The sequence below is a fragment of the Balaenoptera ricei genome, chromosome 11 (genome assembly GCF_028023285.1).
Source record: "Balaenoptera ricei isolate mBalRic1 chromosome 11, mBalRic1.hap2, whole genome shotgun sequence".
Taxonomy (NCBI): Eukaryota; Metazoa; Chordata; class Mammalia; order Artiodactyla; family Balaenopteridae; genus Balaenoptera; species Balaenoptera ricei.
In genome coordinates this window covers 104,995,742-105,013,549 of record NC_082649.1, presented here as the reverse complement: position 1 = coordinate 105,013,549, position 17,808 = coordinate 104,995,742, and the positions used below count along the sequence as shown (strand labels likewise).

Below are 17,808 nucleotides of genomic sequence, written 5' to 3'. Positions count from 1 at the left end.
ACAAACCGCGGGGGCGTTGACCAGGCTGGGCCGGATGGCCCCCAAACCCGTGTCACCCTCCGTGCGCCGCTCCACCCAGGGGCCGCGAACCTGGGCAGGGCTCGCACCCAGATCCTACGCTCCCCATGCAGGGGTCTTGGCCTCTGCAACCCCTCGTGTTTGGCAGGCACTCTGGCTGGTTTTAAGCTAAAAGATTCGGGCAACTTCCAAGTATTACGAGTGAACAGAGACTCAATAAAGAGCGCCCCACCAAGCCTTTTTGTTGTTTCCAGAAAAGCAGTTTTGTCCACAAAAACCCAAATGCCCCACATTGTGACAAAACCATTCCCTAGGACTATGCCAGGAGAAAACAGTGAGATCCAGAGTTCTTCCCACCAGCAGCATTTTCTGAAATGTAAACAGTTTATCAAACACTTTATTCAGAAAAAAATACAATGTTTTAAGAACTTAATTCCAAAGCACTGAAAAGAGCCAGAAGGCTAAACAGAAAACAGCCTCTGCTAAGCAGTACCAGGGGACGCTGAGAACTGCCAGCAGGGTCAGACTCTGAGGGAAGGTCCCCGCGGTTCCAGGAGAGAGCCGTGGCCACAAGGGCCCCCCCCCCCCCCCCCGCCATCATGAGTTGACGGTGGTGCCTCTCCCTTTTCCCAGGCTGCCCACCCACCCCACTGGGGGTTCCCAGTCACAGTCAGGACAGCCACTCCCCCAAGAAGCCACAACTGTTAACTAACACTGTGCTACCTCCTCCAAGCCACACCCACCCCCCCAACCTGTCGTCACCGTGGTGTTCAGCGCGGCGCACCTCGGCCTCGGCCTCTGGAAGTCCTGCGCTACTGGGTGTGAGGCCGCTTGGCCACAGGCTCCTCCTCCTTCTCCCGCTTCAGCCATCGCTCCAGGAGGTCAGCGCCGCCTCTCTTGGGGGAGAGCGGGCTCTTCTTCAAGAACTGGCTGGACCACTGGGGCACATCTGACTCTGCCTTTTGGGGTGTTTTGGTGTCTTGCTTTTTGGGTGACTTTGTGGCCAGCCATTGCAACATCTTCTGGCTGCTGCCACTTGCCTTGAGCTCCTAAGGAGAAAGAAGGAAAAGCTCAAACCACCAGCTCAAGCTTTTGGAAACAGGCCAACTCCAAGGGAAGAAAGAGGGGAAGAGGCATTAGGTATTGACCTCGGCATGGAAAATGTCACCAAGGGCCAGCTGGGGCCCCTAATCAGGAGTGGGAGGAGAGGAGCAGAGTGTGCTCCAAGGGCTGCAAGGAGGAGGGAGCAGCTCTCAGAGGAGGCTTCCCAGAGGAGGTGTGCGGGGCCAGCCAGAGAAGAGGGCTGCTGGGCACTCCAAACACGGGCAGACAATGAAGCAGTGTCAGGGAAAAGTGTGTGCTTCAGCCAAGACCAGGCAGCGTGGGGTGGGGAGGTGAGCTGGAGCGCGGGAGTCAGCCGAGGGCCGAGCGCAGCTCTCTCCCGCGGCACCGCCCTCCACACAGCCCCCTACCAGCCCCGCTCCCTCTGCTTCCTCTACACCTTCGCCAACCCCGGACTGAAGCTTCTGAGTTCACACGATGCCACCTCTCCAGAATGTGAATTCTTTTGGAGTAAAGACCATGGCAGAAACGGGGCAGTGTCTAGTGCAAAAGGAATACATACAATGACATTTTTAGAGACGGGTAATAAAAAAAGTGTCAGGGGAGCAGGAGTTCGAGAGAACTGAAGAAAAAGGATGACACTGACAGTGAGTATGAAAACTTAATAAACTTTTAGAAAAGTGGGGAAGGGGGCAGCTGTTCTAGCCATCATTGTCCTGCACACTTCTCAGGCACCCTAAGATGCCTACTTTGGAACAATCAGACCCACGTCTTACTTCAGGTCCCTCTATGCCACCGACAAACAGTTGCTACTCCTAAACCTTCACCCCGGGTATCAGCAGGGGCCAGCTTCTGCTCTGGGACTTCCTTCTCACTGAGGCCTCTTGCCTGTTCACCTTCCCTTCAAAATACATCATCTGGATCCCCGCCAATTCTAAGAAGTTAAAGTTCACGGCAGGAATGTTCTCAAATCCCCCTGAAGGGGAAAGAGGATTGGAACTCCTCCATCTTGTAGTTGGGAAAACAGAGGTGCAGAAAACAGACATAAATCACACATCTGGTTGGCGAGAGATAGAGTTATGGTCAAGGGCTCCTTTGTCCTTCTCACAATCACCCTCTAGATTAGGAATCCTCAAACTTGGCTTATTATCAGACCCACCAAGGCAGCTTCTTAAAGATACAGAAGCCCAAGCCCAGCCCTGAATACTGAAGCAGTAGGTCTAGATAGAGGCTGGCATTTCCATTTTGCAACAGGTCTCCTGAGGACTCCCGAGTCACAGCCCGCTTTGAGAGTCACTGCCCTGGTCCACCTTGCCGTGCACGAGGAAGGTGAATCTGGGGTGGTCTGTATTCAGTCTCTGATTGTGCAAGGTCACAGCATGAAATGAACAGGTCACGCTGACGGCAGGCAGAGAGCTCAGGAAGGACTGTCGCAGTCAGAGGCCCTACCTTTCTGCCCAGCAAGCGGAGAGGAAGCAGGCACTCAGGAGTGTTGTTCCGGGAGCTGTTCACCACGGAGGAGACTCGGTGGAAGGTGATGTTCTCCGTGGGGTGAATTAACTTCAGAGCTTCTTGAGCTGAGACCTCCCCGAAGTCCAGCCACATAGAGACTGCCTCCTCTCCATCTAGTATGGCAGGCATCCTAGCCCGTGCGGTGAAGACAGTGGTCGGGAGACGGGGGGGGGGGGGGGGGGGGGGGGGGGGGGCGGGGGGCGGCGGGGAGAGGCCTGGTCAGCTGAAGCGCAAACTGCCCCAAGCAGCAGCTCACCCTCCCTCCGCGCCTCACGTGCCAGTTGCTGCCCGGTGTCCCCCCCACCCCCAGGGACCAACAGGGCACAAAACTCAACACCAGGAGACCCAGCTTAACAGAGTCAGATGGCAAAGACAGTGCCCCGTGCTATGAGTGGATCCACTCCAGTGTACACGCTAGCAAACTGGTGACCTTTACGACACTCCAGCCTAGACTTAAAGGGAAAATAAACCCTGGAAAACGTGTCTATCAATAATACTCTCCAGCCTTATCACCCATGGAAGATTTGTCTAAGAAAGAGCTATTTATATAATTGTGAACAAAAAGAAACTATGGCTCAGAAAAGCAAAGAGCCTGCCTCAGATGACTCCTGGTACCCAGCAGATGTTAGGAAAAGATCCCTTGTTTAGCCCCCAATTTTATGTTCTGGGCCAATGCAAAGAATGTACACACTTCATTGGTGGGTGGTACAGATAGGAGATAAATGCGTTAACATCTATTCTAATAATTATTATTACTTCAAGAAGTCAAACATTTTAGTTTATTTTAATTTAATTAATTTTTTTGGCCGCACTGCACGGCTTATGGGATTCTTAGTTCCCTGACCAGAGATCGAACCCGGGCCCTCAGCAGTGGAAGCACAGAGTCCTAACCACTGGATCGCCAGGGAATTCCTCCAAACAGGTACTTTTAAAAAGTGTTTTAAGGGACTTCCCTGGTGGTGCAGTGGTTGGGACTCCAAGCTCCCAATGCAGGGGGCCCAGGTTCGATCCCTGGTCAGGGAACTAGATCTCACACACGTGCCGCAACTGAGAGTTTGCATGCCACAACTAAGGAGCCCACATGCTGCAACTAAGGAGCCCACCTGCCACAACTAAGACCTGGGGCAACCAAATAAATTTAAATAAATCAATAAATATTAAGGAAAAAAAAGGGTATTTTAAGATCTTTGAAATCCAGATGCATTTTATGATGAATGGCATCTCTGTACTGTATCACACTTTAATTGGCAATAATTGGCAGCACTTTATTTTTCTTAACAATGTATAAAATAGTGGTACAAAATCTTAGATTAGATGAAATAGGAATTTATTTTAAGGTGAATTAGCAAAAACTAGAACTATTATATCCCATGAAAGCATCACTTCAGACAGAACGCTTAGGACAAGAGGGCTAAAATCGGTAATCCAGTGTGTGCAGCACTGCGTTCTTTCCAGCAAAAGATCATAAAATTACTTCTGAGGACACTCAGATCTGGCAAAAACTGTGAAAGTGTTACACAAGTGTAGTCAGTTCTGCTAACGTTTGTTTTTTATTTTATTAAATATATTTTTAAATTATTTATTTATTTATTTGTTTGGCTGCTTTGGGTCTTAGTTGCAGCACACAGGATCTTTGTTGCCTTGTGCGGGATCTTCGCTGCAGCATGCGAACTCTTAGTTGCGGCATGCATGTGGGACCTAGTTCCCTGACCAGGGATCGAACCCGGGCCCCCTGCATTGGGAGCGCAGAGTCTTAGCCACTGGACCACCAGGGAAGTCCTGTAACGCTTGTTTTTAAAATGAAAATCTGTTCCAATGTGATTGATCTATTAGAACATAATGCAGATTTTGCCTTTGCTTATATACGGTTTTGTCTGTGAGAAACACAAAGTGAACACAGAAAACTGCACCCCGCTGAACTGAGCCTTGTAAGAGTACACAAAATGCACACATCTCAAACACTGACGGCTACCTTGGCTCACTGCATATTATCCTCCAAAGTTGTGTTCTGTTCTCATTTTGCATTTGTAAACTTTTCTCTATATTAAAAAAACTATTCATTCAACATCTCAAACATGTCTAAGCTTCCTGGCTCAAACACGCTAAGCAGTGCATGCAAACAGAAAACTTGTAAGTCTTGACGAGAAGCTTGAAATAATAATAAAGCGTCTTGAAAGCAAGAAGAGAACATGTGATATCTCCCGAGCAAGAGACATAAAGGATCCACAACAGTAACAGGGCTGGGAAAAAAGGAACATCCACGGCTGGAACAATTGCAAGAAGTGTTATAAAGTCAATACCAGCCAGGTCTGAAGGAATAGAAGCAATGGAAAGATATGGACTGAAAGCCGAACAGTAAAAAAACTAAAAAACTGGAAGCTTTCTCACAAAGAGAATGCCCTCTCTATACACAAAGACCACACAAACACCACAGAGGTGGCTCCTCTTAGTGCTAGTAATGGCTGTTTTGGTGGCCCCAAACACTGCTGCCATTTCCAGAGCTCTCAGCTGTTGGGAGAAGACATGAGTACAGATGAAGATGCTGTTAGGGAATTTCCACTAGTGATACTGAAGTTAATTGGAGGAGGCCACACATTGGACCAAAATGTTCAGTTTTGATTAAATACGTATCTATTATAAAGGCATGCCTCGAAGGAACAACGTTTCAAAGGCAGAAGAACATGCCCCAGGATTTAAGACTGCAAAAGACGATAATTTTGCAGAATCTTCCTTCTACCACTGCACAATAACACAAGCTGCAACTCTTGCGACACTCACTTCCACAAGTCAGTTTCAGGTCTTTCTAAGGTAAAGTGCCATATTTATTGTAATATCTATGTACTTCTTAACCACTTAATGCATGGAACGATAGTACTGTTTTTACTAGATTCCTATTTTTTTTTTTTTTTTACTGTGTCACTGACAAAATTTTTAAGTGTTGTCCCCTTAGTCCCACTTTTCCCGTAAGTCCTATGGTTTTCATAGTGCAATTTTGCATAGTGTGGTGATTTTTAGGAATGCATATCATGTTACAGCCAAACTGACTATACTTTGTGAAGCAACTGTCTTACTTTCCTACTCTCTAAATCTGTGCGTACAGAAGCTGCCTATCTAAAAGCAAAGAGGACAAACCCTGCCCTGAATCCTTTTGGACCCAGGCATGAGAAGTGTGACTTGCCTGTGGTGGATGCCATTCAAGCCTTTGCAAGAATCCACTGTGATGATGGTGTAAGAATACAGGCAGTCTCCTCCCTCCGGGGGCTCCCAGCAGTCAAAGAGCCCGGCCATTGTCAGCGGCCTCCAGTTGTCCCAGACTTTCTCCCAGTCCTCAGGGCCATCTGCAGCACCCATGCTCTCTGACTGGAAGCAAAATCCATGGTAGATTAGATACTCAGCAGCCGCCTTCCCCCCTGCAGGTTGGGTACTATTACAGACTTGAGAGCATGGCGATCATTTTAGAAGTAATTCAGCCCATGCCTTTAGCATGGGTCCTCTTGATCCACTGTCGCAGAAGGAAAGAGGCTTGGTGGCAGATACTCACTGAAGCAATAGATTTATGGCTCCTTAATGCTTTCACAATACAGTTTAACACCTTCAGTGGATATTCAGGCCTTCCATGATCTGGATAATCATTCCGGCTTTCAATTACAATGTTAACTTGAATTAAGCCCAGCTATTTCTAAATGATGCCCTCATGCAATTTCATGCCCCTCTATCTCGCAGAAGCAACTTTCCTCTGCCCCAAAGGTCTTCCCTTCCCTTTTTCATCATGCCAACTCCTACTTGCCATTTAAGATTCAGTTCAAGGCCTAGAATACAGAAAGCTGGAAAGTGTCACCTCCACCCTAACAAAAAAAAAGGTAGAGAATCTAAATAACCATAACTTAAACTCATCAGAGAACTGAGGTCACAGGGCAACCAATTAACCTGAACTTTATGGAAAGACAGGGTCATCCAAGAGGAGATGAGACACCAGTACTGGCTTCCCAGTGGTAACAGAAGGAAAACAAGGCCTCCTTCGTGCAGCAGGTAAGAATTCAGATAAAATTATCATCAAATTGCTCGATGCAGAGTGTGGGCTAGTCTGAGAGCACAGAAGCCCTGGGGGCTGCAGACATCAGGGAAGTTTGCCTCAGCTTGCAGACCACCCTCCACAGGTGCTATCGAGAGAGACTGGGGGCAGGGGACTGGAGAAAGCTTCCTTGCCAATGTGTGCTAGACACGGGGAGCTCTTTTGCCTCAGGGATGGTGAGAAGCCTCAGCTGGTCACTTCTCCTCTAAAGAACAAAAACCTTAAGGGGCCAAGGGGAAAAGGGATAAATCCTATCGCTCCTAAGATACAGGTAAAGACCCCCTGAAGCTGGAAAAGGGCAAAAGAAAAAAACCCTCTACGCCCCTGGGGAAGGAGCAGGATCACTGAGAAAGCTTGAGCCTGAGAGCCAGGGACACAGCTTTGCTTAAGACTGAGACTGAACCAAGACAATGGAGAACTCTCTCCACCTCCCTGCACACCAAATGACAAGCAACAGCAGTCTACCTCTGGGGGAGGGGCAAGAGCATGGAGGCTCAAAGGGACGTAACAACAGCTGCAGGGAGCAGGGCTACTGAGAAAAACCCTCTGGAAAACCAACCCTTACCCTAAACACAAGGTGACAGCAGAGAAATATTTAAAGCCTGTGGTGCACAACAAAACCAAACCCAGTTCAGCTCCGGACAAGGTCAACTCAACCTCGGACATTAATGGCCTAATAAAAGAATAAACAGGGACTTCCCTGCTGGCGCAGTGTTTAAGAATCCGCCTGCCAGTGCAGGCAACGCGGGTTCGATCCCTGGTCTGGGAAGATCCCACATACAGCAGAGCAACTAAGCCCGTGCGCCGCAACTACTGAGCCACAACTACTGAAGCCCGCGCGCCTAGAGCCCGTGCTCCACAACAAGAGAAGCCACCGCAATGAGAAGCCCGCACACGGCAACGAAGAGCAGCCCCCGCTCGCCGCAACTAGGGAAAGCCTGCGCGCAGCAACGAAGACCCAAGGCAGCCAAAAAAGAATAAACATATCCATTTCCAGACACAAATATTATTGATCTCAGTCTCTGTCCTATCTACTATGTCTGGCAATCAATAAAAAATTATAAGACATACAAAAAGCCAAAAATAACCAATGAATTGCCAAGATATATAGAAATCAACAGGACCAGACTCAAGAGATTACATTTCCCAAATGCTGAAACTATCAGACAGGAATTTAAGTGTAATTACTATGTATATATATTAGCTATGTATTACATATATATATATAATAGCTCTTATAGAAAAGGTAGACAACATGCATGAACAGGCAGATAAGCAATTTCAGTGAAATAAGAAAGAACAGTGAACTTAAAAACAGGTCAATAAAAATCACTCAAACTGAAACACAGAGAAAAAAGAATGAAATGTACATAAGAGAACATCCAAAAACTATGGGACAATATCAAACCGTCTAACACATATATAATTAGAATGCCAGAAAGAGAAGAGAAAATGGGGCAGAAGAAATAGTTGAATAGATAATGGCTGAGAATTTTCAAAAAAATAGGAAAGACATCAAACCAAAAATGCAAGAAGCTCGGAGAACATACCAAACACACAAAGACACAGACACAGATATACACTGCTGATGATACCTTTTCTGTTTTGATTTGGGGGAAGTAGATGAAGTAGGGCTGCGTCCGGCTTGTTCTCTGACATCGCTGCCACTCATAGAAACCATCTGCTAAAACAACACAGCGTCTTCCCTTTCCCAGAGGCACCTGAGGGAAAACATGAGCAAGATATGGTCTTAGTGATGGAAACACGTTTCATGGACTTAAAATCTCAGATCTGCCAATGTGTGACCTCAGAGCAGTTAATTCCTCTGTATGTCACACTTCTTATGTATAAAGTCACACTTACACAGATGTTGAAAAGATTAAATAATGTACATAGCAGGAAACAGGCACTGTGGTAGCTAGTCTCCAGAGCTGGCCCCCCAGAGAACCACGCCTACCAATGTTCACATACTACGTAGTCCCCTCCCTCAGGGATCTCAGGCTGGCTCTGTATGACCAACAGAACGCAGCAGAAGTGACGCTGTTATGATTTCCAAGGCAAGGTCACAAAGCCCTGCAGCTCCCGCCCTGCTCCCCTGGATGGTGAACTCTGGGTAAGCCAGATGCCGTGTGAGATGCCTGACCACCTTGACACCCCCTAGCAGGCACATGGAAAGGCCTCCAGTTGTTCTACTCATCCCAGCTGACGTGTCACACATGTGGGTTAAGAAGCCACCTGGGACATCCAGCTGTCATCTGACTAGAACTACATGAGAACCTCTGGTTGAGTAAAAACTGTCTAGTTGAGCCCAGGCAGCCCATGGTTTATTATGAGAAATAATAAACTGTTGTCTTGGCATGCTTTGTCACACAGTAATAAAGAGAACAGCACTCTACATTAATAACTGGGAACACACTTTGGAACTATTTCTCAGGTATATAAGGCACTAATAGTTCTGTTAGATAAAATATCAGAATATGTGCCTTTTCCCTAGACCAGCTACCTACCTTAAAGGACCGTTTCTCCATTATGGTATCACTACGACAGTTGCTAGTGTTGTACTGCAGCTTGGAAGGATCAGCTTCTTTAAACCAAGATGGGACCAAGCCCCACCGCATGGGAGCAATGATACGCTCAGATGAGTCTGCGCCCTGCCACGAAAAAGGTTAAGATCCAGTGAGGAGATCATAATGAAATTTAGAAAACCTAATTCAGTACATGCATTACGTTACTACTAGTATCAAAATACAAAGAGGATTATTAATAGGGAAAGATTCTACTTGAAAACAATTTTAATGACGTATCATGATGTGAGTAATTTGAGTTCTCTAGCAACCATATTTATTAGAATGTATGACATTCTGCTTGGGTAGGATGGGGGATACAAAGAGCTTTAATTTCTGTAAACTTTTAATGAGTGCCTACTGCAGGAGAGACATAGTACCAGGCCCTGCACTTCACATGGCCCCAGCTCTCAAGAAGCACACGTTACAGGCAACCATCATACAAAAAGGTACATGCTATGATTAAGGGATACATAGGGTAGTATGGGGGCACATGGAAGGTGCTTAACCTCAAAGGGCTTGCACTATAACTCGTGAGGCCACACAGACATTAAAAATATGAAGTGATAAGATACCATAGGCTAAGGGCCATATAAGTGGTACACACAAGGAGTGTCAAAAAAGTTCAGTGGAGAGTGATCTGTGAGAGATGGAATGGAGAAGTATTATCAACTCCTTGGGAAGGGCAGAGGGGAAGGAATAGGGTGAGGTGGTTCTTGGATTGGATCCCACAAGAGGTATAGGAATCAGACAGAGAAGAGATGGGAGGAAAGACCAGATATGAAATTAGAGGCCGTGTCAAGAATGTGCAGGAAGTGGTTTTGTGCAGCCAAGTTATAGCAAGCCTGAGGATGCTATTTGTAGGAAGGCCTGCTTACAGGATTGGCCCTCAGTTAGGATCTGAGAACTTGGATTTTTAGTGTTTCCACCTTTCCCTAACTGATAAAGATGGTATACTATGCCTACTTTGGGCAAAAAATGAGGTTTATGCTGAGTACCTGCTTTCCTTCTAGGAGTCTAGAACTTTGGTACTTGCCAGGCAGAGAGTGCCTAGATGACCAGCCCCCGACCAAAACCTTGGGCCTAAGTTTCTAATGGGTTTCCCTGGGCAGAAACACTGCACGTTACTACATTTTTCACTGCTGGAGAGAAAACATGCTTGGTGTGCCCCCTCACAGGAAGGAGAGACGATAAGGAAGCTTGTGCATGAATTTCTCCAGATTTCTACTTGTTTCTTTTCCCTTGCTGATTCTACTGTGTATGCTTTCACTGTAATAAAGCTTAGCCACGTCACATGCTGAGTCCTTCGAACGCACCTCCGAATGTGGGGGTGGGGTAGTCTTGGGGCCTCACCCTCAACACATGGTTGTTAAACTTTTTTGGGGTAACTGGTCCCTTGAGAATTTGATGAAATCTATAGATTAAAACACACACACACACGCACACACACTATTCTCACGGTGTACTACACTGAGTTGGAAGACACCAGTGAGCAGAGAGTACATTTTAGGTTCTACTAGGGTGGTACAGTAGGTCTGGTGACAGTAGTGAGAATAAAAGACATTCAAAAGATAGAAAGAAAAAAGAAGAAAAGAAATTGTGGTGTCAAATGGACAAAGAAAACAGCGATGATTAAGTTTTCAGGCCCAGAAGCCTGAAATAATGACGGTGCTATTGAACAAAAGAGAAAAATCCGAAAAGAGGTTTGATGTGGGGAAAGATCACATGTTGAATTTCAGGTAACAGCGGGAAGTCTGTGGCAGCTTAGAAAAAGGGTCCCAAAGTCTTTGACGCTTCTCCCATCAAGAGCTGTGTGGGGGACCTATGTGCCCTTTTCTTGAATCTGGACGGGCCTGTGACCTGCTTCTATCCAACAGAATGTGGCACGAGTGACACTGTATGATTACTAAGGCTAAGTCAGAAAAGGTTTTTCAGCTTCCTCCTTGTTTGCCGAGACACTGCCTTCGCTGCCCTGAGCTGCCATATAAGAAATCCAGCCACCTTGGTGAAAAAGCCCAGGCTTTGTGGAGAGGCCACATGTAGGGGCTTTGGTCAAAAGCCCCAGTTCAGAGCCAACATCAACTGCCAGATAAGAGAGTGAAGATGCCTCTATTTATTTATTTATTTTTTGGACTGTGTTGGGTCTTCGGTTCGTGCGAGGGCTTTCTCTAGTTGCGGCAAGTGGGGGCCACTCTTCATCGCGGTGCGCGGGCCTTTCACTATCGCAGCCCCTCCCGTTGCGGGGCACAGGCTCCAGACGCGCAGGCTCAGTAGCTGTGGCTCACGGGCCTAGTTGCTCCGCGGCATGTGGGATCTTCCTAGACCAGGGCTCGAACCCGTGTCCCCTGCATTAGCAGGCAGATTCTCAACCACTGCGCCACCAGGGAAGCCCGGAAGATGCCTCTAGATCAGATGTTGGTAAACTTTTCTCTAAAAGGCTAAATATTAAGTACTGTAGACTTTACAGTCTTTGTTATAAACGCTATTATAGGGACAGAGCAGCCATAGACAATTGATAAATGGATGTTGCTCTGTCCCATAAAATTTCATTTACAAAAATGATCAGAGGGCCCTAGTTTTCTGCCTCCTGCTCTAGATGATTCTAGCCCCAATGCCTTCTCAGCTGAGGCCCCAGACTCCAGGGAAGAGACAAACCATACCTGCAATGCCTTCTCCTAATTCCTCACTGGTGAACATAATATAAAGGTTGTTCTGAGTTACTGGAATAAAATCCACAGACAGAGGTTTACTATGTCCAACAAGCATGTGGAATTAAAGCTTAGGAGAGAGGCAGCATGGTACAGAGAATGGGTCAGCAAACTTTTTCTGTAATGGACCAGACAGTAAATATTTTTGGCTTTCTGAGTCCACACAGTCTCTGCTGCAACTCAACTCAACTCTGCCACCGTTGGTAGTGTGAAAGCAGCCAAAGAACAAGTGAGCATGGTTGTATTCTAATAAAACTTTATTGATAAAAACAGGCAGTGAGCCAGATTTGGTCTGAGGACCATGGTTTGCCAACCTCTGGTATAAAGGAAAGAAAACGGCCTTTGTAAGAAGACCCTGGTTCAAAAGTCCCTTCTCTGCTACTTATGAGGTTAGATGTGTGGCATGGAATAAGCACACTAATTGTAGTTTAATATTTTTTGAGGTTATGATGAAAAAGAAACAGCAAAATCTTCTATACAAAGGTGACTGGTAAAGCCATTAGGATAAAGTTTCTTAGAGAGCAAATCAATCACAGGATCAAACCTGGGGGTACAAAAACAAAAAGGAGAAATGAGGAAAAAGTACAGTCCAACGAAAAGTTCCTAGAGAGATAAAAGCAGAATGAAAAAAGTTGAGAGGATGGAATTCCAAGAGGGGAACTGTCAGTAGTAGTGTCTTAGAAGGGCTTCCCTTTTTTTTTTCTCTTAAATTTATTTGGCTGCACCGGGTCTTAGTTGCAGCACGTGGGATCTTTAGTTGCGGCATGCGGGATCTAGTTCCCTGACCAGGGATCGAACCCGGGACCCTCGCACTGGGATCGCGGAGTCTTAACCACTGGACCACCAGGGAAGTCCTGGGCTTCCCTTTTGTTTAAAGCTAATTCCTCCACTGTGCTCTTCACAGGATCCTGTCCCACTTCTTTCAATATCTTGCCTGTATTAGTTAATCCCCTTGCCATACAAACACACACACACACACACACACACACACAACACAGACCCATTCTTGTTATACATGGCAGGTAGGTTGTACAAAGTTGCCACGAACACTGAAGTAGGGAACACTGAACTGCGGCTCTTAGGGGAAACACCGTTAGGTTGCCAGGAACCTATAGTGACAACATTTTCATCAACTGATCAATATACAACCTTGTCTTCTGTGTGTTTTTAACATATTTATTATTATATGTTAAACTTTATTTAACATATATTGTTGGTTCATTAATGTTGAATTCATGACCAGCAGCCACAGTAACTCATGCCTGAACGAAGCGTCTCTAACACATGTATTTTCTCTGTAAGGCATATTACGCCCTTCTTGCATTTAGGAATTCTAGCCTGCACTTTACCACTATGCTTGGGGACAATTTTAAACACTAAGATCACCAACAAAAAGCATAGAAATGCAAAAAACATGGCAATAAACAGATCTCAAAAAAGACACTTGTTTATAGTATAAAAAGTGAAACAAGAAAGTAGAACTTCATCTTACTTGATCTCAGTTAGGAATACATATTTGGGTAACTTGAATATTTCACCACTCTGTATGTCCACGAATGACTACAAAAGCATTATGAGTATTATTTTGGGGGTTACAAAGTAGGCAAGTAGGCAAATTTACCAACACAGAATCTATGAAGAATGAGGATCAACTGTACATATGTATACATATATACATACATACATACACACATACATACACACATATATACATGCATACATATATACATGCATACATACATATATGCATACATACATATATGCATACATACATACATACGTATATACATGCATACGTATATACATACATACGTATATACATGCATACGTATATACATGCATACGTATATACATACATACGTATATACATGCATACATATAGACATACATATATACATGCATACATATATACATATATACACACATACATATATATACATGCATACATATATGCATGCATATATATACATGCATACATACATACATACATATATACATACATACATATATACATGCATGTGTTGCTTCCTCCTTAAAGACAGAAGCAGCCTTTAAAACCAATAAACGAGCTCGCAGGATAACTAAGGAAAAGGTGATCCTGGAAGAAATGGTAGGGTAGAGAAGGAAGGAAGAGAAAGAATGTGTGAAAACACAGAGCTTTTGTAAATCCTCTTTCTCTTCCGGAATCAAATATGTCAAATGTACCTTCCAAGCAGAAGGGCTCCCTGCACAAAGCATAAATGAAAATAAGAGATAACATTATCTCACAGCCAACTAAACAATCTCGCATCAGAAATTTACAAGACAAAACTCTAGATCTGAGGTTCTGGACACGGGACAATTCTGACACCGCCCCCCCCCCCCCACCTTCACTTCACCAAGCCCGGGGGTGAGGGCTGGTCCACTGGCATCGAGTGGGTATATCGTGTGGGTATTTGGCAATGTCAGGAGACATTTTTGGTTATGATGACCTAGGGAAAACTGGCATCTACTGGGTAGAGGCCAGTGACGCTGCTAAACATTCTACAAGGCACAGGTCAGCTTCCCACAACAATTATCCCACTTAAAATGTCAATAGTGCCAAGGCTGAGAAATCATGCTCGTACGAATTCCACTGATCACCTTTAACCTGAGTGTGTTCAATGGACAATTGTAAACCAAACCCAAATACAGGGCTGCCCCATACTGGGAGCAATGAATAGAAAGCAGCTTCTAAGCCAAAATACTGAAAATATTGCTCAATATTAGTCATCTTTTCCTCTACCCTCTTGGACTTGTAACCTGAACAGCTGGTAGCACCAGGGGTAGATAAATGAAAGAGGAAGTAACTTGCAAGTCAGTGGCTTCAAATGCAAATGTTACAATCTATACACATGTGCTGACATTGATGATACGGATTAGTGATCTGAAATAGTTCGATTTTCGCTTTACAATTTACGATGTTCATTTTCAGATAAATGAAACCTCAAATATTTATCAAAATTAGGAAACCCTAGCAATCTTTATAAAATTTATTGGAGATGTGGAGTCAAAACATTCCATCAGCAAACTGACATCACTGACAGAAGAGGAGGGCTATGCGTGTTTAGGGGCTCCACCTTCCCCATTCCTAGTTCCAGGAAGTATCCACTGGAGTGGCAACAGTGGACGGGACCTCGGTACCAGCTCTTCCCTCACTGCCTGGGTAACCCAGGACCACTCACAATCTTTCTACACTTCTGTCTTTACATCTGTTAAAGTTTTCTTCCAGCTAACATTCATTCTATAATTTTAATGATGTGGTACAAAGAGAACCAAGGCTAAAAAATAAGAAACCTCACACAGTTAATCCTTCTTTCTCTTCAAATTATGCCTCCCTCTGAAACGTTTTATTTTTTCCTTTCCCAGTCAAGGTTCCCCATGATATTGATTTTACTTTGATTTGCCTCTCATTAAAAAAAGTCTGTTTAGTTTCAACAAGTATGCATCCACTAAAAATGGCTCGAGAATAAACTATTTCATGTAAATGGCTTCATTCAACCAAAAAGATCAAAGTCATCTGGTATTTTTTTTTTCTAAAATAATCTGATCCCTGTAACGGAAAAATGAATCTTTTTTGACTATCATATTATCACAACAGTTCTGAAGAGTATGCAGCAGGGGGTATAGTCAATTGTATCAAGTGACTTAAGCATTATGGATCAGAAAGAATAAAAATCCAAGATGGAAACAATCAGGATTTTAAAAAAACATATCAAGGATATTTAAAATATTTAAGACATGGAAGAACTACTAATTTCTGGAATGAAGCATTTTTATTACACTACAGGTATGCACGCATACAGACACACACTCCCCCTCTTTCAGGAGATAAAGCCAAGAACCAAAACATGATTATAAATTATCGGCCACTCCAACACTACAGAAGTAGATTCTACCAAGATAAAGAATGCAATTAAACTTCATAATGCCAAAGCAAATACCTCTGTTCCTAGCTTCAGTAAAAGACAAACATAAAAAGATTGAAGACGCAAGCAGAAAGAATAGAAACTTAAATGTTCAAGAAACGTCAGAGGTGTTTTTAGACTAGCTAGTCTTAGTCCTGCCCTAAGCCCAGAGATTCTGACTTCGCTGGACTCATAAGAGGCATGGAAATCCTTTTTTTTTTTTTTTTTTTAAAGATATTGAAAGGTCCCTGATGATCAGTGAGGTCTGAAAGACGCTACCTTAAACAGCGCTTTCAAATGCATATGAACCGGGCAGGCAGCAGGGCTGGCGCGCCTCGTGCAGAGCAGCACGCAGCTGGGGCCCCAGGAACAGTGACCCGTCCCGGAGGCGTCAGCACAGGCGCAGCGGCGGGCGCAGGGCAGGTCCGCGCTCACCTTCTCCACGTGCAGCCGGGACAGGAGCACCGGGCTGCTGGACTGCGGGCTCTTGTTGTACGACGGGCAGTACCGGTCCGGGTCCCTCCACTCTGGGAGTCGCCGTTGGCCCTGCCGGTCCCGGTAGGCGCAGGCCCGGGCGAGGACCTCCTTGGGCAGGTGGCAGGACGTCCGCCCGCACATCCTCGGAGCTGCGAACACCGCGGGCCCTGGACGCGAGGACGGGGTTCGAGCGCCTCAGACGCGGGTCTCGGGCCTCGGCCCCCTGGGTCTCCCTCCGCGCCCCGCCCCGCCCCACCCTATCCCCACCCCAGGCCCGCGCGCCGGGCTCACAGGGACACCTCCCGCCCCGCGGCCCGGCCGGGCGAGGAAAGGAAGCTTCTCGGCCGGGGGCTCCTCCTGCCCCGCAGGCACCGGCCTCTCCCGCTCTGCCCCGCTCCCTCCGGGACCGCTGACCCCGAGGACCGCGCCCCACCCCCCACCCCCACCCCCACCCCACCCCCGCCGCCCGTCCGGTCTCACTTCCCTCTCAGGCCCGCCGCCCTCCCATCCCGCCTCGGCCCCGCTCACCGCCGCTCAGGCCCCGGCCGTCCCACTTCGCCTCCCCCTCAGGCCCGCCTGCCCGTCCGCCCGTCCCCTCCTCACCTCCACCTCAGACCCAGCGTCCGCGTCGCTCTCGGCGCGCCCGCGTTCCCCGCGCCAGGCCCCGCCCCCCGCGCCAGGCCCCGCCCCCAGCAGGCCGGCCCAACCCCCAGCGGCCGGCGGTTCCGCCTAGCGCTGGGGCTTCTTCCCCTCCCGCACCGTGCAGAGGGTTGGGGCTGTGGGACCTGACAACCCTGAAGGAGCCCGAGCAGGAGCCGCTGATTGTCTCGAGGACTCGTCCTCCGTATGGGCCGTTCCCCCGCGGGGTTAACTCCCTCCCAGGGCGAACCTCGGGAATGGGCCGGGAAGGGTCCCGAGGGTGCAGGCTGGCAGAGACCCTAGATGCGACCCGGGGGCCTGCAGCCCCCTCTCCGTACAGCGGGAACCACAACTCCAGGGCACCGGGTTCTCGTAGGGGTGAAATCGGGAAATTTTCTTTACTTCGCAGTCCTACTAACGGCCCATAGTTTCGGGCAAAAATTGAAAAACCATCAGGAAAACTGCCATGGATCGCCCAAGTCACTCTGAAACTTCGGTGGGCACCACCACACTTTCCAAGGCCCATTTCCCCACCCTCAAACCGGAATCTCTAAGGGTTGAGGCCTATGTTTTTTAAAAATAGTCTTTACAAGGTGTATTTCAGCCACAAAATTGGCAAACCACCTGGCTTGTGTTTAAAAGCCCAGCAGAGGAAACGAGTGACTTCTGCTCTGTAAGGGCTGTTCCTCTGGCGGAAGTGCACCGGCCACCTCAGACCCGGCACTAGGCAACAGCCAGGTAATCCACCCAAACCCTCCGGCCTCACTCATGTCCTGTAAAAGGAGGGTGGTTTAAGGGCAAAGGCTCAACGCCTGCCAGCTGCTGTCATT

General features: G+C 46.8%; 1 protein-coding gene across 1 annotated transcript; it reads right to left on the bottom strand.

The window, feature by feature from the left end:
- Positions 1 to 399: 399 nt before the first annotated feature.
- HMCES (5-hydroxymethylcytosine binding, ES cell specific) lies at positions 400 to 17,008 on the bottom strand. The gene is made up of 7 exons (XM_059940497.1): positions 16,943 to 17,008; positions 16,298 to 16,506; positions 9,172 to 9,315; positions 8,260 to 8,385; positions 5,771 to 5,952; positions 2,530 to 2,722; positions 400 to 1,067 (listed from the first exon to the last, which is right to left on the bottom strand). Exons 2-7 carry the CDS (start codon positions 16,478 to 16,480, stop codon positions 831 to 833), a joined length of 1,065 nt encoding a protein of 354 aa, XP_059796480.1. The 5' UTR covers positions 16,481 to 16,506; positions 16,943 to 17,008; the 3' UTR covers positions 400 to 830.
- Between the last annotated feature and the right edge of the window lie 800 nt (positions 17,009 to 17,808).

Coding starts and splice junctions, on each gene's coding strand:
- HMCES (XM_059940497.1), bottom strand. CDS start 16,480: ATGTGCGGGCGGACGTCCTGCCACCTGCCCAAGGAGGTCCTCGCCCGG. Junction 8,386..9,171: donor TGGAGAAACGGTCCTTTAAG/GTAGGTAGCTGG, acceptor GTTTTCCCTCAG/GTGCCTCTGGGAAAGGGAAG. Junction 1,068..2,529: donor TCCGCTTGCTGGGCAGAAAG/GTAGGGCCTCTG, acceptor CTTTCTCCTTAG/GAGCTCAAGGCAAGTGGCAG.